Here is a 20,876-nt window from a genome sequence, read left to right on the forward strand (position 1 = left end):
AGGAAAACTGAAGACCCTGAGACACATGCAAGCACGAGTCTTCTAGCGAAAATAGTTACAAAGCCCTAATTTTCCAGTTTTCCTCCAAAAAGAGACCTTTACTAGGCACAGTTTAATTTAAGGTTTTAAATATATCAGCAGCAAATAGTGATAGCCATTATGTTTAATTCTGCCTAATTCTAGATCCCCATAACAGGCATGATCCTTGTGGGCCCCTTCCAACTCAAGACTGTTTTGTGATTAAACACGTGTCACATCAATAACAAAAAAAAAAAAAAAATCACATTGCATTTGTCTCATCACAAAGGTCAGGAAGCCCCACCACAGCTCCAGCCAGCTGTGGCTGAGCCACCTGAGCCAACACAGGCAACCCACACTCCTGCCACATGATGAAAACGACTGACCGCAGAAATCCCACCTCAGTTACATCCCACGTTTGAAGCGTGACCCCCTGTATTCAAAAGGGTCTGCAATATGATGGGGAAATAATCAGCTATTTCATGCTCTTGGCTGACAAAAGAGAAGTTCTGAGCATTATATGCACCATGTAAAACAAACCTCCTCCCATCACTGCCCACGTGGATTTCTGGTACCTTTTTTGTAGCTCAACTCACGTTTGAACCATTTACCATTTAAGTGCCTTTCTGTGAAGAGTACTCTACGTCTAAAACCTTTAACCTTGAAAGTCATAAAATCAAGATGCTAACTTAAAACATGAAAAAGAGAAACCTGTAACTGCAATTTAAGCAATGAAAGGTTTCCATGACTAGTACTATGCACAACAGTCTTTCTCAGTCACCTCTAGAACTTGAGGAGTTTTCATATTACCATTTACAAAAATCAACAAGTCACTAACTCTGAAATGCTAAACTATGACTCCAGTCAACAGCTGTTTTTCTTTATCATTTCCTGATCAAGTTGGACATCTAATTCATTTTTTAATTGCTTTAACAGGCCCCAATTGCAAGGAGGATAAAACGGCAACATAATAAACCCAAACCTGGGAACAGCTGACAACTAGACCACCACAGAGAAATTTATACTTTGGGTCATGGTGAATAAAAGGGTATTTTCTGGTTGTTGGTTTAGTCCTCACCTTCCAAAATGTATAAATGGGGACCAGTGTGGGGGGAAATCCAAGCAGGCATAAAAGATCTTCAGGAGTCTCAGTGCTAAACCAATACACCACTTAGATGAATTCATAGTTTTGAGAAGCCTTCAGCTAAAAACAAATGATATTTTTATCATTAATTTTCAAACTCCAGACTGAAGCCCTTCTTCTTGAAGTGAAAAAAAAAAAAAAAAAAAAAAAAAAAAAGAACAGCATGTTATATCAAACTAATTACTGCCATTTTTTCTCAGCAGTAAGAAAACACAACAACGTAACTCAAGCTTTAAGAATGTAACATTATCTCCTTTCTAAGTGTTCTAAGCTTCTTCACTGTTGAGCTTTGTGGGGTTTGGTTTTTTTTTTCTCATTGCAAAGAGTAAAATATCATGGTCCAGGACACTGAATACTTTGCTCACCCCACTTCCAAGTGCAAGTAAAGTTTGTTCAAGTTAGCCCTAATTGAATATTGCTTGTTGACAAGACTTTTTGCATGAAGACAGATGATTCATAATATTTATAAAAGCAGAATTAAAATGCTAGCTCAAAAACAGACTACTCCAGTGTAGTAGGGGATCATGTATTTTGGCCCCTTGTTCACAAGTTGAGGGATTTTTTTTTTTTTAAATAGTTCCATGACCAAGAGACTATGATGAAAAAATCTAACTGTTTTCTTGGTTAACATCTAAACAGAATTCAGCATTAAAGTGCTAACATGGAAGAAAGGTAAGTACATGGTAAATATGGGTACAGGAAACATCTCCATTATTTTAGAAATATTTCTAGCTCTTTAGAAGGAATTGTACATTTTCAAGCCACAAATCCTCATGTTTTGATCAAATTTAACATAACAGAAAATACTGCTAGTGCCTTAGAAACGTCTTTGTACTTTGTACTAAAGTAAATTTTCTGATTAATTGCTTCCAGAAATCACTGCAGTTAGCATGGTCCATCTAAGTGTTACCATTTGGTGACTTCTTAGAACAAGTTAACTTCTTTTGACTTTAACCTTTGATTTTACAGCAATTTCATGTTCAGTCAAAACAGTTGCAATGCTCCCGCACTGGATCCTTTTCCCCCAGCACTTCGAACATTTCAGTAAGATTCTGGTATCACAAACTCAAACTCAGTACTTCCCTCTGACGGGTTTTGTTTAAAAATCGCTTCGTTCCCCTGCGGAACAAAAATGTCGTCCCAGGTGATGTGTTTGCCGGGAGAGTTGGAGGTGGCTCCTTCAGTGCCGTCCTTCCCTGAGCCAACACGGTAGACAATTCCCCCCTGGTTCATTCCCGGGACACTGCTGGGGCGGTCAGTGATGTAGGCATACTGTCTGATCTGCAGGGACCTGCAGGGGTGCAGCCGGTAGAGCTTGGTGTCTCCAGAAGGGTCTTGGCTGTGAACCGACCTCATGTGCGAGGCCATGATTTGGTAGCTGATGAAAGTCTTGCCGCAGGTCAAGCACTGGTACCTTCGCTCCCCGGTGTGGTGAAGTTCGTGCTTGGTGCGATACTCTGCCAGGGCAAACACCTTGTCACAGTAGCGACAGGGGTACTTCTTCTCCCAGGAGTGGATGTTATAATGTCTCCGCAGGCTGGTCAGGCAGGCGTAGGACCTCTTGCAGACGATACAAATGTAGTAGACTCTGCCGTCCACCGTGAGCTCGTAGTGGTCGTCGTGCTTTACTTTCATGCGTTTCCCCTTTGGAGATTCATTGCCGGAATTTTTGGGTGTGTCGTCGGGCTTGGCTTCCCCGTCCTCAGAATCGCCCTTCACAGGGATGACGATGTCATAGGTGTCCTCACCGATGTTGGCATAAACCTTGCAGCCTGTGGATAAACCTCCTATTTCAGTTGCTGTATCTAATGTTATGATTTTCTGCCCATCTGCCATGTTCTTTGACGCTAGACCCGAACTTAATTCCTTGTTGTTTCCAGAAAGGACATCTGAGATTTTTATTTTAAATTCTCCAGGTTTAGGAGGTGTCTCTTGTGAAGAGGTAACCATCTGTTTTTTCTGTACACCTGATCCTTCAGGGCTTGCTGCCTTAGGAGCAGAAGGCTGCTGAACCAAAGAGCTGCTGCTGACTGAAACAGGACTAGAGGAGCCGATGATATCGACATCATCTTCAACAACCTCTTCATCATCAACAGGAGTGGCTTCCACTTCAGTTACAGAGCCATTATGGGGTGGCTGCTGGTTCTCCTCAAGTAAATTAATTGTAGGAGTCACGTGTGTTTGATGTAAGGAGCTGGCACCGAGTGATGAGTTAAGCAGAGGCTTGTTTAGCACAATGATATTGGGAGCAAAATGCTGCGGCGCGGCCGAGACGAGAGATTCAGCACCTGGTTGTGTTTGGTTTGGGCTCAGCTGACTGGCAGACAAAGTGAGGTTCTGAGCTGCTGCGGTGCTCGTCAAATGGGGAGAGCCACCACTGCCACAGGATTTTTGGTCAGAAGCTCCAGCTGGGCTTGAGCAAGGCTGGTTCTGGCTCACAGCATTTTTGTCTTTAGCGCAATCTTTTGGAGGAACGATCTCGGAACAAAAAATCACATCATCGTCCTCATCATCCGAATCGCTGACTGTGATTTTTGTGGTCTCGTACTCTATGCCATGCAAGGAGAATGACTGTGTTATAACTGGCATCCCATCTGTCGCCTCCTGACCCTCTGGCCTGATTACAGTCACCTGTGTTTCAGCATCTCTTTGATTTGGACTAGAAGTTGAAGGTCCTGAAGCACCGTCTTTGACCTCGCTTGGCACGTTTTTGCCTTCGGCCAGAGGTATGCCCAGGTCAGCTATGAACTTAACCCCCAGCTCCTGCCCTGATTTTATCAGTTCGTCAAGTAAATCAGATCGAACACTGATTATTTTGGAGCTATAAATATAATTGAGAATTTCTGCAAAAATTTCTGCTCTTACGAAGCTCAGTTCAACCACTTGGCCAGCCATTGAGAAAAGCTGGTGAAAATATGTGCTTGAGGCTGAAAGGATGTTTCTGTGAGCTCGAAACTTTCGGTCTTCCACGATGACTGTAACATCACAAAAAAGTCCATGGCCACGTTGCTCATTCAAAGACTGAAGGAGCACGCTAGAATACTGTGTGTCTGTTGCAGAAATAAGTTTTTTCCCCTCCATTTCTACAAAGGGAAAGGAAAAGATACCAAATTAGTAAAAAAAAAAAAAAAATTACAGTTTTAACTGCATGATAACGTTCACATATTTACCGTCTGTTGCTTCTTTAGGAAAAAACAAATCTGAGATACTGTTCAGAAGATTATGTGCTACTGCACTCTGCAAATTTGTTTCTTGTTGTTTGTCCTTTCCCCTTCTACACAAGGCAAGGGACTTCTGAATACATCCTCTGCTCTTACAAGGTGGGGAACAGAGAAACAACACCTCATCTTAGGTAACAGCAAAAAAGTTAATTATAAAACCAAGAAGATGAAAGTTTTGGGTCCCTCAAGCACCTTTAAACATTATTAGTAATTACTTTTTAGTTGTAAAATATTCCATAAATTGTTACGATAAAGCCCAGTATCATGGAGTTATTTATGACCAGACACCAAAATCTGTGTATCTGTATATTACCAGTGAACTGAGCGAAGGAAAATACTATGAAGAGTGCACTTCCTTCCCTAGAAAACGAAACTTTTTTTTTAAGCCCATATCATACATTTTCAAGGCTTTTTATTTGAAACTGAGCCACTGAAGCAGCACTATAACTGCTAAGTCAAACTAACCCGTGTGTCATCACTGCCCATTCAAAGCCCCCCAAAAAACAACAGCAAAATACAGAACGGCGAGTCACGGGCTCTAATTTACCGGTGAAACTCTATTTCCGCAGGCCGTGCCGGGCCGGATGAAGCGCCCAGGCCGGGGTGCGGCGTGTCCCCGGGCCCGGCTGTGCCAAGGCTGGGACCGAGCGGGGCCCGCCGGGGCAGCGGCGGCGGGAGGCCGGGCGGCGCTGACAGCGGCGGGCCCGCCCAGCGGCCTGGCGGCACCGGGCCCGGCTGACGGGCGGCCGAGCCCCGGGCGGGGCGAGAGGAGCACCCGAGTCCCCCGAGCCCGCGCTCCCCGCCTTACCTGCGCCGCGCTCCGGCCGCAGCCCCGGGGGCACTGCCGGAGCTGCCCTGGGCTCTGCCCCGAGCGGCCTCGGGAGCCTTCGGGCAGGGCTGGGCCGCGCTGCCGCCGCCGCGCCGGGCCCGCCCCGCTCTCCCTCCCGCCGCCGGCAGCCCCGAGGCCGCAGCGCCCGGCGCTTCCGGGGCTCCGGACACGGCCCGGGACGCGTCACCGCCCCCGCCCCCGGCCACGGCCCGGCCCCGCTCCAGCGCAGGCCCCGGGACGGCTCGGGACCCGCAGGCCGCGGCCTGGGCAATTCCCGCCCGGCTCCCGGCACCTGCCTCGCCCTGTGGATAATAAGGCCGTGGAGATGCTGTTTCCCGCTGAATCTCATTTCCTTCCCGGGGGCACCTCCGCCCAGCACCGAGGGGAGCTCAAACACACACCTGGGCACCCTCATTGGTGCTGCGGGGGTATTTAGACACGTGTTAGACAGACTCTGCCAGCGGCTGTGCAGACCTGAGTGGCTTTGACACAAAGTATCTCTGAGAAAACGGGGCTCCTGGCAAATTGGGCACCTGGCCACCAAAGTGACACATCCTCGTCACGTGGGAAATGTTGTGCAGGAATGCTGGAAGAACACCAAGGTCGTAAAAATACTTTTCATTTTCTGATAAAAGACATGTTACTAATCTCTTCCTCTTTTTTTTTTTTTTTTTTTTTTTATTTATTTATTTATTTATTCATTTATTTATTCATTTTTTATTTCTTCCCCTCTGCATTCTGTGGACTTGAACCCACAGGGGTTCCCGATTTTTCTTAACGTTCAAAAACTTTGGCAAGAACAAATGTCCTGTCAAGTTCAATGAAAAAAACGTGAACAGGCCGCAGTCGTTGCAGAAATTACTGCAAAATCTTTCGCTACATAAATCAGCAGTGAAATGGTCCTGCCCAGGATTCTTTCCAGCAAGAAAATCACCTGCCAGAGTCCCTGTATTTGTATAGTTAATAACAGAAGTGCCTTTCTGAAGCGAGCCTTTAGATTTTAAACGTTACAAAACCGGTTTCTGTTTATTTATAGGTTTTACCAGAGAGTCAATTGAAGGAGAATAAAGACTAGAAAAAAATCCATCATGGAAAATACAGGCTTTTCTTCCTCATATGACCCTCAATCATTTTCTCCTTTCATACAGGTTCTTAGTAACTTTTACACAGGAGGGTATATTAAATGAAAATAATACTATAATTGTTTTAATACTTAATCCAGTGCTTTTTTTCTCCTCCAAAAATGTGTGATGGCTCAAATTAAACAATTTCTTAGCCTTTTATCCTCCAGCTTTAAGGATTTCTCTTCTCACTGCCTCTTCCAACACTAAATAACTAACAGGGAAATTTACAGCTACAGATGAGCACTGACTTGGAAGGAACCCTGCTCCTGAAGCATCATCAGATCTCAAAAATCAGGTTTGAATCACTTATTCTTAGGCACAGAAATGCTGCCTGATTTTTAAAAAGCTGCACCATCTCCTTGACTTTCACCTTTCTCTATTGACTTTCCCTCTTTCTCTAGAGCAGCTTTTCTCTATGGCAACTCCTTCTGTCAGACACAGAATCTGAACCCCTCTGTCATATTGCTTCAGTCAGGACAGACTCTCCCCAGCTCACACAATTTGACTGAAGCTGCCACTGTCTTGCTGCACCTGGAATTTAATTTTTTTTTTTTTTTTTTTTTTTTTTTTTTTTTTTTTTTTTTTTTTTTGTCAGCATGCATCTCCTAATTTAGCAGGGTTTTTTTCCACTTTTATTTTCAGACAAACATTTAGAAAGTTGTTGGGAATTCAAGTCGCATAAAACCTTACAATGTAAATAACAATATAAAAGAACCATTTAATCTAAGATATTGACAAGAAACATCTGGGATATAGAACTACGTGTGGTGCTCTTGGAACTGAAAAAATACGTAAGAGACCCAAATAGCAACTTTTATCTTAATGTGTAGAAGTGATCAAAAAAACTCTGGGATGGAGGCTCTGAAAAGATGAATTTTAAGAAATTTAAAGAAATTTATGTGGAGGCTTTTGTGAGAAGACAAAGTATGCAATTCAGTAACGAGTTTTCAATTAAGCAATTTGAGGAGCTCTTTTGTTTTTAAAAAATCCAGTTTGTGAGAATAGAAAGTTCTTTTAAAGACCTGACAAATTTGAGAGACAAAGTAACATTCTCCATCCTGAAAACGTGTATTTTACATTAAAGTAAGTTAAATTTTATAAGCAGAACAGTTAAGGCTTTTCAATAAAATTGAAATTCAACAGTTATCCTAACTAAGACTACCTTTAAAAACAGAAATATTCTTCCACTGTGGAAATAAATAAAAATAAAAATAAAAATAAAAATAAAAATAAAAATAACACCCCACTGCTTCTGAAAGACTCCAAAATAAAAATTTCCACTGTTTGTGCTTTGAAGAAATCTCTGAGAGCATTCCCCCTGCCAATCCAATTATATAAAGCCTCATATAACTGAATTAGGAGTCCAGTGATCCTTTTTATTGGCATTAGTAATTACTGTAGATGCTGTTACGTACTGCATGAGCATTACAACTTGTGTACAAAACAAGTCACCTTATGGTATTAGGTAACACAGGTGCAGAATGCTCCCGAGGCAGATGTTTTACTCATCATTTAGTCATCACTTAGTCAGTTTACCAAAATAATCAGAAGAAGGGAGACACTGGGCTGTCCTCACACAGACACAGGTGACAGTAACACCACACACGTGGGAAATCTCTGGTAAATTTTTTCCCTCCCTGTTCTGCACATGGTTACCCAAAAATTACACAATTTAAACAGGTTTCCTCCATCTTACAGATTTTTTTAATGGCACTTACAGTAGGTTTGGGAGCTCAAATACTGTTTCATTGATGAAAAAGAGACTGACATACCCTGACATAATTTCTGGACAGCATAAACCAGCACGGGTTTCCCAGGGTGGAGCAACTGCCCAAAGTTCACACAGAGCTGGCCAGACCCGGCGATATTACACTGCACTTTCCAGAGCTGAGCACAAATTCGTTTATTTTTAAATAAAGCTCCGCGGCAATGTGGTCAAACCTGAGGGGAAAGGGCACTCACAGAGGAGCGGATGCCTTATCTGAGTAGATAATTTATATCATCTTCATAGATAAAGGTTAAGGCTGGAAAAGACTTAGGATCACAAACTCCAGCACCACGTCCACCATTAAACCATATCCTTAAGTGCCAATTTAACATTCTCAGGACCACTTCTCTAGGCAGCCCATTCCTGTGCTTCACAACCTTTCTCATGAAAAAAAAATATTCCATATACCCGACCTAAGCCTCCCCTGACGCAACATTTCCGCTCGCCCTGTCAGTTTTTACCGGAGCGGGCCCAGAGCCGTGTCAGGCCGCGCTGGGAGGCGCCGAGCACTCTGAATGGGGCCTGGCGGTACCAGGCCCGCCCAAGAACCGGGAAACCCCGTCCGGGACACGGTGAGCTGTCCCTGGGGCGGTGCTGCTCCCGGCCCGCCCTGGACAGCTCCTGGGCCCGCACCGCCGCCGCCACCGCGGCTCGCCCCGCGTCCCCGCCTCACCTTCCGCCGCCGCCGCCGTGCGCGCCTCCATCGCTGCCGCGCGGCCCCGCGGCCCACAACAGGAGCCGCCGCCGCCGCCACTACCGCCGCGCTGCCGGGCGGGCGGGTGGGGCGGTGACCCCGCGGGTGGGGCCGGGCCGCTCCCGCTCCCGCCCCGCTCCCGCCCCGCCGGAAGTAGCCGGAAGCCACCGGAAGCTGCCGGAAGTCGCCGGAAGTCGCCGCGCCGCCGCCGCCATGGCGCCCGCGTCCCGCTCTCGCTCCCCGCCCGCCGCCAGCTCCGAGCGCCGCGGCCGCCGCTCCCGGTCCCGCTCCCGGTCTCGATCCCGCGACCGCAACGGCCCGAGGCGCCTGAGCCACCGGCGGAGCCGCAGCCGGTCCCGCAGCCCCGGCGCGCCGCGCTCCACGGCGCACCACGGGCACCACCACCACGGGAAGTGGCCCGAGTACTACGAGAAGGAGAAGGAGGAGATCCTGAGGCAGAGGTGAGCGCCGGGGCTGCCCGGCCGGGCCCCGCTCTGCGCCCAGGGGACGGAGCTCCCGGGAGGGGCGGGGGCCGGGCGGGCCTGGTTTTGCACGGCCCCGTCACCAGCTCCCGGCCCCGTCACCGACTCTCCGGGCGTTCCCCACGGGGAAGACGGGACCAAGCTGGGCTGGAAGGGGATTAACACCTGCTACCTCCGATCCTCTGCTCTGCCCAGACCTGCCAGCCCGCGAGCCCTTGCTCCGAGTTGTTTCTTGTCTTTGTTGTAGGTGATTTAGGCGATTAGAAACACTAACAAGTGTTTTAAATGTCTGTGTGGCGAACTAGGCGCCGGTGACAATGTTTCCCTTTTCAGGCGACTCAATGAGAGAGAGAGGATTGGAGAACTGGGGGCACCAGAAGTCTGGGGGCTGTCACCGAAAGTTCCTGACCCAGAGTAAGGCATATTCTTTCTGTTTTTTGTAATATTATTGACATATCAGTTCAGTTTATAAAGATGCTTTATCCTTGTGCTAGTCATGGTTATGACTATACTTATTGTATAGTCATAAATAATGTTTATAAATATAATTATTATAATATTTATAAATAATACTTATGACCATACAATAACTATATAATAAATATAAATAAATAATATTTACAATACTCATTGTAGCAGTTCCTTTCTGAAGCAACATAATAAGATTACTACTTTTTTTTTCCCCCCCACCAAATAATTCCAACATACCAATTATGCAATATGTGATTCATTGTAGATTAGTCACCTAATTGTTGTGTTGTGGTTCTGACAGTACTTCCCAGGCTAAATTAGCTCTTTAATGTTTTACCCTCTGGCAAAGATTGACTCAGAATGTCTTTGGTCATATGTGTACCTTTGATCTCGAATACAACAAAACAGATTTTAAGTAGCAAACTGTTATTTCCTTCAGCTCCGATGAGCACACACCGGTAGAAGATGAAGAGGCAAAATCTAGGAGTAGTTCTTCGGATTCCAGCTCAGAAGGTATTTTGCACAGCTTTTTTTCAAAATGGGAAGTTGCTGTGGCTTAGAATCTGCTGCTGCTGCTGCTTGCAGGAGGTTCTCTGGCTTAGATGGGTGGAAGTGAGTGGGTGGGCTCCAGCTCTAAGGACAGCTTTGCTTTGGGAAGGTCAGGGAATGCATATGGAACTAGATGTTCTTTCCTCTCTAATGTTATCTTTAAAAACGTTCCAGAGGAAAAGAAGAAAAAGAAGAAGAAAAGACAGAAGAAAAAGCGTAAAGCATCCAAAAGAAAACGCAGGAAACATTCCGAGGACAGCGACAGCGACTCTGAGTCTGAGCAGAACTCCAGTGGTAAGACAAGAGTTCTCAGCTTGCAGTCTGGTCTCAGGAAATGGGATTCCTGAATTTAGCAGCCACTCTCTCGTGCCAGAGATGTGTTTGATATGTTCTCATATTGACTAGTACTGCAGGGAGTTTTCTACTGACACTTTCCCACTACAAACAAGTCCCATCAGTGTGTACTGGTGTGTACTAGGGCATTCTGGTGGAGGCAGTTAGTGAAGGGAGTAGGCTCGGGTTAGCACAGTGGTTTGGGTAGTAGTTAGGTTAATTATTAGGGGTAATTGTTAGTGTAATTCTCAGCAGTAGGGTTAGGGTTGAGAGAGCAAAAGAGCCTATGGCTCCAGGAAAACTGAGGCTGGGAAAGACATGCCAAGGCAATCCTAGCAAAGCCCCCACATTGTTTTCTTTCTATGTCTTTCTGGCCTGGAAAACCCATAGTATTAAATTGGGTTAGGATTAGACTTAGGGTTAGGGTTGACAGAGTCACAGAGCCTACAGCTCCAGGAACATTTGTGCTGGAAAAGACATGCCAGGGTGATCCTGGTAAGGCCCCAGCTGTGCTGCTCCTACATCTTTCTAATCTTCACCACCACCCCTGGTGATGGGGTTTGGCTTAGGGTTAGGGTTGAGAAAGTCAAAGAGCCCACAGCTCCCTGAGCACTGGGGCTGTAAAACGCATACCAGGGTAGTAAACTATTTAGTTATAACTTAATAATTTCTTTTTGATAATAGATACACTTTCTTTTTTCAGATGAAGATAAAAAGAAAAGCAAGAAGAGGAAAAAGAAGAACAAAAAGTAAGTGTCATCGTTGCTGTGTGTCATTCTGGCTGCTGTTGGCATGGGAGCAGGTCACTTTTCTTTGCAGGCCTTGAGGGAGCCTGAGGACCTTGGGTTATTTGCAAGACCTGGCAAATAATATTAATTTGATGGATTTTATTTAAATTTACAGAATTGTGCACAACAACTCCTTGTATAACCACTTTCTAACACTCAGATAGTCAAAACAGAACATATATATTGTCTTGCTACGCTGTGAAGTGTTTTGTATGAAACAGCAGACAGCCAGTCTTCCTACAGGTGGAAGTTGCCTTGAGAAACTAATTGTTTGAGTGTGATTCCAAGCACCTTTTTTCATCTTAAATTTTTATAAATAACATGTCTGTCTGGCTTTATCACAGGAAGAAGTACAAGAAAAAGAAAGCTAAGAAGAGCAGGAAGGAATCCAGTGATTCAAGCAGCGAAGATTCTGATGATGAAATGCTTCAAGGGGATGATCTCTGGATCGAGAGGTCAAGTAGGTTCACCTGACTTTAAACTTGGGTGGAAACTTCTTGATGTCCTTTCTGTGAATTCTTTGTTAGATGACCTGTGAAACGCTTCTGATAACAAAGAACAGTAGGCATAAGATTAATCTTCTTCATTATTTGATTGTTGCAGAAAATACTGAAGCTGATAGTTTGATTGGACCAGAGGCTCCCAAAACTCATGCATCTCAGGATGACAGGCCTTTGAAGTGAGTAGACAGCTCTTAATGGTACTTTGATCAAATGAAGTAAATCAGGTGTGAAAGTCACTGTTCAAAAGGGCTATTTGCATGCAACAATAAGGCATGCAGAGGGAGAAGTGCTGTGCCAGAAACTCACAGACAGAAGTTCTAGTGATGCTAGGCTTTCCTCTGTCCTGAATTTGGGTAGAAAAGTCTGGTTTATGCTTTTTAGCCTTGATTCCTAGAAAAATGAATTCTAAATGTCTTTATTCTAAGGCTCTGCAGTAGTGTGGGTTCATAGTGTCATCAGAATTAACTCAGCTGATAATTTAAGATGTTGTTGCTAGTGTTGCCATAATGAAGAAGCGGGCTAATATGTGGGAAAGAATAAGAAAGTGTTTAAAAGTTCAGCTGTATATAGCAATGAAGAGGGAAGTTGGATGTTTAGCTCAGGCTCTCTCTATCTGAAACTACTGAAATCACCACTTTTGTTTTTTAGCTATGGGCATGCCCTGCTGCCCGGTGAAGGGGCAGCCATGGCAGAGTACGTGAAGGCCGGGAAGCGCATTCCCCGCAGAGGTGAAATCGGCCTGACCAGTGAGGAGATCGCATCCTTTGAGAGCTCTGGCTACGTCATGAGTGGCAGCAGGTATGGCTTTGGTTATGGCAATGCTTCAGTGGAATTCCCAACAGCTGCTTTCTCTCCTGGCTGAACTGGAGACTGCTTCCAAGCTCTACTTACACGCATGGAGGAGAGGGTGCTCTGCTTCCAATAATCTACGCTAATCCCCATTGCTAGAGATAGATAGTGAGTTTTTCAAGGACACTTTTTCCTCAAGAGCAAAAGTTCTTCGCAGGCAATGCTCTTCTGATTATTTCAAATGAGGAGGTGCTTGTGTCAGGTGGCTCAAAGGTGGTCTCTTTGGACATTCCCAAGGATGTGCTGGCCCTTCAGCAGGAGACAAATCAATGTGTGAGAGGTTAGCTGCACATTTTTCTTTAGGACCAACATTCACTTTAATTTTAGTGAGCCAGCAGCTGACACTCTGGGGATAGGGGAGACTTCTGGCTAACTGCCTGGGAACAGATATCCCCCAGAAATCCAATCCTTGCTCTACCACACTCCTTCCTGGGAAGGTTTGTGTGCAGTTTGGATTGTCTAGTTTAGATATCTGTTTTGCCAGTTGGCAGGGTCAGCACAAAAGATGCAGATACCAACTTTAAGGAATAAGTATTTGCTACAGTGCGAAACTGCAAGGCATTACAGAGGATAAGCTAAGTAAGACACCTAATCATTACTGCAAAAGATTGCCTAAAATAGTTGAGAAAGATACATCACCAGTTACCCTAATACTTTACCATCATCCAGATCTGCAGATCAGCTGGGGAATCCCTGCAAAGGCTTGGAGAACTATTCCTGAGAATTCTGTGTGGTGTGTCCACCTGTAGGCAAGGCCTCCCATCTTCACTGTGAGAGGGCCCAGCTTTTAGACTGGAGAATAAACAAGTTTGCACAACTTCTAGTGCAGGAACATCTGGTTTCATCCTCCTCTTGGGTTCCACCCAAAGCCTGGCCAGTGCTCGAGGAGGACCCAAGGAAGCTGGCTTTGATCATTTACCTTCAGACAAGGCCAGATGTCTGATTTCATGCCTTTGTCTGGCGTCTAAATGCAGAAAGATAAATATATTTTTATCACACTACATATTTCACCAACGATCACGCGTATTACCTTAATGAGCAGATACAAATACAGCCTTTTGTTGGAAGGTTCATCTAGTACTTCAGTATCTTTATTCAAAGCCCCTGCACCCATTCAGGCCAGCTGACGGCTGGAAGCTGTGACAGGGCACTGGCAGCCCCCTGCCCTTGCTGACATACCCCGTGTCCTCCCCCACAGGCATCGCCGCATGGAAGCCGTGCGTCTGCGTAAAGAGAACCAGATCTACAGCGCAGATGAGAAGAGAGCTCTGGCATCCTTCAACCAGGAGGAGAGGAGGAAACGAGAGAATAAGATCCTCGCAAGCTTTCGAGAGATGGTCTACAGAAAGACTAAAGGCAAAGAGGAAAAATAATGCTTCATTTGAGCTGTGCACCATAGCCAGCGCCACGTGGCAGCTCACCCAGTCCAGTTGTGATTTGAAAAAAGCTGCAGAGGCTGCAGCACCTTTCACCCAACAGGGCCAAGCCTCAGGAGTGGATTGCTTGTATCAAGGAAACAGAGTTATTTTCATCAGATTTTCTTGGATGATTTGTTTACCATCTACAAGGAATCCCTGTGAAGAGAAGGCTACAAGGCAGGAAGAGGTGGAAAAGATTAGAAGTGTCAGTGTTCTGTGCTGGCTTTGAATCAGACAAGCCAAAGGATCCCACAAGAAGGCTTTGTTACCTAATGCCAATAAAGTGTGATTTTTTAATTCCATTTATTTTTATTAATTGTAAGGTTAGCTTGAGAAAGACCTTTAACAAGCTACTAGCACCAGTAGCAAGAATGGAGGAACTCCTGAATTCCCATCCTTAAACAGGACTGTCAACTTCATTAATTTTTCATAAGTCTTTCAGATTTAGGTTTTTCCTCAAAACAGTTGAGTTTGGTTTTGATTCAAACCAGATGTGTAAATATTTTGTAAATGAGTTTGTAATTTAATCCAGATAGGCTTCGGTTACTTTAGAGCAAGCAGATGGCAATTGAGGGTGTGAAATAACAGTGATAGAAGGGTCTCATCTTCAATCCACTGAAACACATGGTGGAGAGCCTAAGTTGCTTGCTTGTTTTTCTCCTATGTTATACATAGGCATCCGTGCAGTGGGGTGGAGTGATTGGAAACCCTGGATGTACACAGGTGGTAATAACCATGTATCTTTCAATTTATTTGAAATGTTTTTGTTTATGGAAGTGTTCTAGATTAAACCCTTGTTTTAACTCCTGAAGTATTTTACTTTGGTCTGTTCCAGCAGTATTACATGTCTTGCTTTAAAATCTGTGCTTGGATGCTTTGCTCAGGCAGTGCTTATGTGGTGGTGTCTTGGGTTATTTAACAAAAAAAAAAAAAAACAACCTTATTCTATTCCATCTGTTGAAACCTAGTTGGAGAAGTGTTCTTTCTTTATTTGTTGTAACTCCAGGACGGAGGGGGTGGCTGCGTTTCTGATAACAAGCCAGCTGTTAAAACAGGGTGGAGCATTGTTTCTTATGTCTTTCCATCTTCCTGGGGGATATCTTTTGTTACTGGGCCATTAAAGGTCACCAATGACATGAGACACTACATCATCCCATTGTGAGATGCTCCACCCAGGGAGGAGGAGCCAAACCATTTCCACCTAGATTAAAAGGAGCCACAAGTGTCACCAGCCAGCCAATGTTCCCATGGGACTCCTGAAGCAAGACCAGACCCATCTCTGGACCCTTTCTCTACAGGACTGTCTCTACTTCTAACATGACCACATCTGCCACTCCAGAAGGGCTTTTGGACTGTTTACAACATCCTGACCACCCTGACTTTGTCAATGGTCTTTGTATTATTGCATTTATTTTATTTTACTTCTTTTTTTTTTTTTTTTTTTTTTCTTCCTATTAAACTGTATTTCTGACTTGGAGTCTCTCACTGGTTTTGCTTTCAAACCACTACAGGTGGCTATCTTTGATTCAACTGCATATTTCCAAACACATCTCCAGGAACTTCTTTTGCTCAAATGTTTTTGAAAACAAAATGGTTTTGCAAGATGGGTCGTTTCTTTTTTGTTCTCCTAATTTATTTGTTGTTGTTGTTCCTCTAAATCTAGCAGTGGAGGTGTCTTGTATATTTATATCAAGAAAATAAAAGTCCTAAAGTCCTACAATGTTTTCCCTGGAGTTTCACAGACCTGGCATTCACAAAAACATCCTGCCCAGCTATCTCTTCCCATTTACACTCTGGAACCAGGTTCCATCCTGCTGCCTCACCCATACTTTCCAGAGACTGTCACACAGAGACAGCTGTCACATCAGGGCATAGCTGATTTTGCATATGTTCAATGCTTTTTATAGAAAATAGAAATGCTGCTATGGAAGAGCTTTTCTTTCTTCATTGTGTTTATTTACTTCTCCACAACAGAGTACTGGTAATGGTGAATTGGAGCTGTTCATCGGGAGGCAAGTCTTTCTATGCACGCTATTTTGTTTTCAACTATGTCCTGAAGCCACTTTTCTCTAAACTGGCATTGTTCTGGCCTGGAGAATGGAACAAAAAGAAGGTAGATTGTAAGCATAATACTGAGTCCAACCTTGGCCAGCTGAGAGCTGGCCTTTATTCACCACATAAGGCTGTCTGCTGCAATAAAAACCCCACCTAGACCCATGTAAAGCAGGACAGATTTCTGAGAATGCAGATGCCCATGGGGTGGCTATTCATGCCTCTGGGGGTAAAGCTACTGATTAGCAGAGTTGTTTCATGTAGCAAGATTTTGACTTCTTGGCTCTTATTGCAAACTTATTTACATGGAGCACCCTGTTTGGTTTTGGAGTGGAAAAGCTTGCTACAACAGAAGAGTAATAACATTTACCTTCGAATCAGCCTGCTGGACTCCAGTCTGTAGAAGACCTGCACAGGTGCGGTCTGGAAGAGAGCAGAGACAGGGTAGAGGCCACCTACAGCCCCTCAAAAACCAGACATTGTAATTGGGTGAGAGCTACTGTTTACTTCAAAAAAACCTGGGTATTTGGTTGGGGCAGCAGGGAAGATACTGCTCAGGGACTGTCTGGGCATTGGTTGGCTAGTGGTGAGTTACTGTTTTAATTTGTGTCACTTGTCTTTTATAGTGTATTTTTTCCCCTTCAGTCTGTTATTTTCTTTCCCCAATTAGTTACTATTATTCTATTTTTTTAAAAATACTACTATACTTTTTCACTTTCAGTTCTCTCCCCCATTCCATAAGTGGTGCGGAAGGAATAAGCAAGGAGCTCTGTGATGCTTAGTTGCCAGAGGGGGTTAAACCACAGACAATTATTTGGGGATCCATAGCTGTTAAGTAGAAGCACTAAGGTTCTATATGACTTAAGCCTGGAGGTAAGAAGTCTACTCAGTACAATTTATTTCATTTTTTTCTTTTGAGTCGCAAGAGTTCATTGTACAGGTGCAGACTTCAGGCTGATCAGGAAAGGGATTCTGAGACAGCTTGAAGTGTCACTCCCTCTCTACTGACCCCTCATTCTGTAACTCACTTCTACTCAGCCCTTCTTACAGCTGCCCAGAACAATTGTTGCTTAGAAAGGGAAGATGGTAAAAGCAGGAAGGCAGATGTGGGATCCTGCCAGATTCTCTTTGTCAAGTTCTGTCAGTCAGTGATTTGGGAACTAACCCAGCCTCCTGCTCTGTGCCTTACTCTCCTTGCCAGCTGATAGCATGTTTCTATTAGGCCATGTCTAAACCTCCTGCCATTGTTCTGGCAATGTCCAGGCCTTGTCAGCATCTTCATGAGAGCTGCTGGCTCCTCACCAGTCCCTCCACTGTCCTGGCATTTCCCTGCCTCAGGAATGCCACTGTCCTCTTGTCCCTTAAAGGACTAGTCCATCCACACCATTTCTGGGTACTTACATCAGGTTGGAATTTGGAGATGACTATAACAAAGTAGACACTTGCTGTTGCTCGTGGGACGGGTTTTCTGCGTGTTGGGAGGCCCCAGCAAGCTCTGTAATGGTACCTCTTGCTGTCCCTCAGTTCTTCTTTGTCAAGAAATTCTGAGTGGTGAAGCCAGCTCTCATGAATGACCCATGTCTGTTGAATAAATACATCACACTAAGGCTCCCTCTTGTCTAGCAGAGCTGACTTGAGGGTGGTGCTAAAATGGAACAGAAGTGCTCTCCCTTAGTTTTTCATACTTATAACAGTGAGAAGCTGTGGCCTTCCTGAGTGGATGGAACTGTGACTCACAGAAATTAGTTCTTCAATTTGCTGCCGCCCTCTCTCCACTGTGAAGTTCTTGGCTGTGGTCCACTGGATATTTTTGATTTCATGCTTGGTATCTAAAACAAATAAAATGCTGACAAGTCCTCCTGAAAAGACCCCAACACATTCTAGCAGAGCAAAGGCAATACCTTTCTCTTTTTCCTCACTGTCAGCTTTTTCCCCTTCCTTGTCCATTGGCTTCACCTTTAGAGAGATAAACACACAAACAGTGAGAGAGCACTGTTCTGAGAGCTGCAGGCCCCCTCTGATGGACATGGGGAGCAGAGGAGAAATCCCTCACCGCCCCTGGTTCATACCCCGCTCACCCTGCTCAGCTCTCCCGGAGAGGCGGCTGCTCCTCCCCCGCTGCCCCGGCCAAGCCGGGGGTCCCCGGGTGCAGCGGGGCCCTCCCGGGGCACTCCGGTCCCGGGGTGGGTGTCAGACCCCGGGGAGGTGTTGCCGGCCCCGGCGCTGTCCCCGGCGCTGTGCGGGGCCCCGCGGGCACGGGCGGCGCTCCATCACCACGGCGACCCCACGCCGTCACCATGGCAACTCCGCTCCATCACCATGGTAACACCACGCCATCACCATGGCAACCCCGCGCCATCACCATGGTAACCCCGCGCCGTCACCATGGCAACCCCACGCCATCACCATGGCAACCCCGCGCCATCACCATGGCAACCCCGCGGCATCCCCTGCCCGGGGAGGGAAGACGGTACTGAATTATTAAAAAACTATGGATATTGATCTAATACCTATATCCAGCTATGACGGGCAAAGACTCTCTAGCAGTTTAAAGTTAGAAAGTTGTGAAAAACGAGGTTCACTTTTTTGGTAAATTTTAAGAAATATGTTTAATTAAAAAAATTAAGACAATTAGGAGATTAAAAAAAAAACAACAAGTACAGCCGGCCGGGTGAGTTGGCACTCAGCCAAGTCCACACCTTGCTATCTCAGAGATATTCTTTAAATACCCTTCCTATCACAACAGTTTATGAATATTCATAGAATTCCATAAACTAGTTTCTATATTCTAGGAACTGTTTTGCATGGTTCCCTCTTGGGTTCGCCTTTTTAGAGCATGCGTGGTTTGTGGCTGTGTCTTCATTACCACCTCCAGCTTGGGCCTTGGTCCATACTTTCTTCAGGTGGCAGATGCTGATAGTTGGTGTATCAGTAGCAGAGTCTTCTTTACATGTTCACTGGATGTTATCCTAACCAAACAGACAGTTTAAGCATACTTACATCAACTACTACCACTATGCCTAATCTTCTTTTATTAATAGCAGAAATAAACTTATATCCTGTATCCTTACTACGTTATTAATCATATAGCACACATCTTGCGAAAAGCCAATTTTATAATACACATTTATAACAAAGTGTCTGTTTATTACGACACCGTGGCATGTGGGATCGCTCCCAAATACACACATGCAATTTACAGATGATCACAGGGTCTTTTATGTACAGGAGTATTGAATACCCAAAACACAAATGCACATTCATAACTCTGGGACATCCCATTCCCTGCTTCAAATGGTAATTAGCCCAAAAAGCCATTAAGCATGGGGAGTTTATTCTTTGAAATGGGTTGGTGGTCTTTTTTATGGGGTGAGGTCCAAAAATGATGAAGTAAGATGGATCTTCCTCTCTTTGACTTTTTAACCTTTAGTGTTATGTGACAGCTGAATCCTGTTTTTTCCAGGACTGTTTGATTTATGATTGTATTGCATTCATGGGGTCTATTGACTATTCAGGATGCAAAAGCCTAGTTTGACAGCTCCCATGATTTATCAGTTCCTTCAATGATTTATCCTTCAGTCTGGCTTCTGTTAACAAAAGGAAAGTTTAGCTCCCTTACCTCAGCAATATCTATTTTAACTAAAGCCTTTAATTCTTCTAAATCAATGCTTCAGTATGAGCAGGAAAACAGCTGTGGGACCCAGGCAGGTTCTCTGCTTGTCATATTTTTGCCACTCTGGACAACTCAGGAGCTAAAGCGACCTGCAGTCTGTGCTCTGCCAGGCAGGGACTCGGTCCAGCCTGGTGCACTGAGTGCTGCAGGGTCTGGTGCAGAACACAGACCTTCAGAGGGAAAGGATCACGGGTACTGTCTGAGAGAAGCCAGAAATGTTTTAACAGATCACAGGGTACTGAATTCCCAGCAGCTGCTCCTCCAGGATGACACATGTTGGAGTCCAGGGCATCCCTCTGGGTGCCCTGGGAAGTCACAGACCTCGGTAGAGAGGCCTGGGACCCAAAAAACAGGGTCTGAGGTCTGGCCAGGGGCTTTTCCTGGCACAGAGCCCAGGAAGACACAGACTTTGATTTTTGTCCATGAGAAAAACTTCTAACACAGAGAAGAATTGCAAGTCACAAATGTGTAATAACAGATAGTAGTGTAGTTTATCACCAGATAGAAGATTGTGTAGTTTTGGGTTTTTAGAATGGAGCTGACTGGGAGACTGGAATTAGGGTGGTACCCTGAGTTCTTCTTGTTCTCCCTTGGCATCCATCTTCTGCAGTGACGTGGGCACAAGGTAGTTTCAGTGGATTGGGTCAAAGTAGAAATGACTGTTAGTATAGGTCATAGACATTGGCACAAAATGGTACATAACAGCCATGTAGTTATCTGTATAAAAGTAGAGTGACCTCCCATCACAGGGGGAGTCACGTTGTGTTTGAGCTGCTGTGAACATCTTGGCTGGACACAGAGAACTATAAGATGAGAATTAATAATCAACACGAGAAACCAAGAAAACCAGGACCTTGAGACTCCATTTCATTCTTGCGCCGAGCACAGACAGCAGACTTAAAACCTTCAGAGGTTGGAGAGGGAAAAACACTCCCTCGAGCCAAACAGAACCACCAGCCT

The 20,876-nt window shown here is 45.0% G+C and overlaps 2 protein-coding genes across 2 annotated transcripts; one reads left to right on the forward strand and one right to left on the reverse strand.

Annotated features, from left to right (window-relative positions):
* Positions 1-1,289: 1,289 nt before the first annotated feature.
* Positions 1,290-8,869, reverse strand: LOC310923211 (transcriptional regulator Kaiso-like). The gene is made up of 2 exons (XM_083884380.1): positions 8,778-8,869; positions 1,290-4,245 (listed from the first exon to the last, which is right to left on the reverse strand). Exons 1-2 carry the CDS (start codon positions 8,806-8,808, stop codon positions 2,204-2,206), a joined length of 2,073 nt encoding a protein of 690 aa, XP_083740506.1. The 5' UTR covers positions 8,809-8,869; the 3' UTR covers positions 1,290-2,203.
* A 142-nt stretch (positions 8,870-9,011) lies between these two features.
* LOC310923095 (NKAP-like protein) lies at positions 9,012-15,911 on the forward strand (the record flags this gene model as incomplete). Its single annotated transcript, XM_083884186.1, has 9 exons — positions 9,012-9,259; positions 9,614-9,694; positions 10,191-10,264; positions 10,475-10,594; positions 11,337-11,382; positions 11,766-11,881; positions 12,025-12,100; positions 12,573-12,722; positions 13,972-15,911. The coding sequence occupies 9 exons, from the start codon at positions 9,012-9,014 to the stop codon at positions 14,144-14,146; spliced, it is 1,086 nt and encodes a 361-aa protein (XP_083740312.1). The 3' UTR covers positions 14,147-15,911.
* Between the last annotated feature and the right edge of the window lie 4,965 nt (positions 15,912-20,876).

This window comes from Zosterops lateralis (genome assembly GCF_965231275.1).
Source record: "Zosterops lateralis genome assembly, chromosome: Z".
NCBI classification, from domain to species: Eukaryota; Metazoa; Chordata; class Aves; order Passeriformes; family Zosteropidae; genus Zosterops; species Zosterops lateralis.

Excerpts from the sequence above, each read along its gene's own strand:
- LOC310923211 (XM_083884380.1), bottom strand. The coding sequence starts at position 8,808 with ATGGAGGCGCGCACGGCGGCGGCGGCGGAAG. Across the intron at positions 4,246-8,777 it reads CACGGCGGCGGCGGCGGAAG|AAATGGAGGGGAAAAAACTT; the intron begins GTGAGGCGGGGA and ends TTCCCTTTGTAG.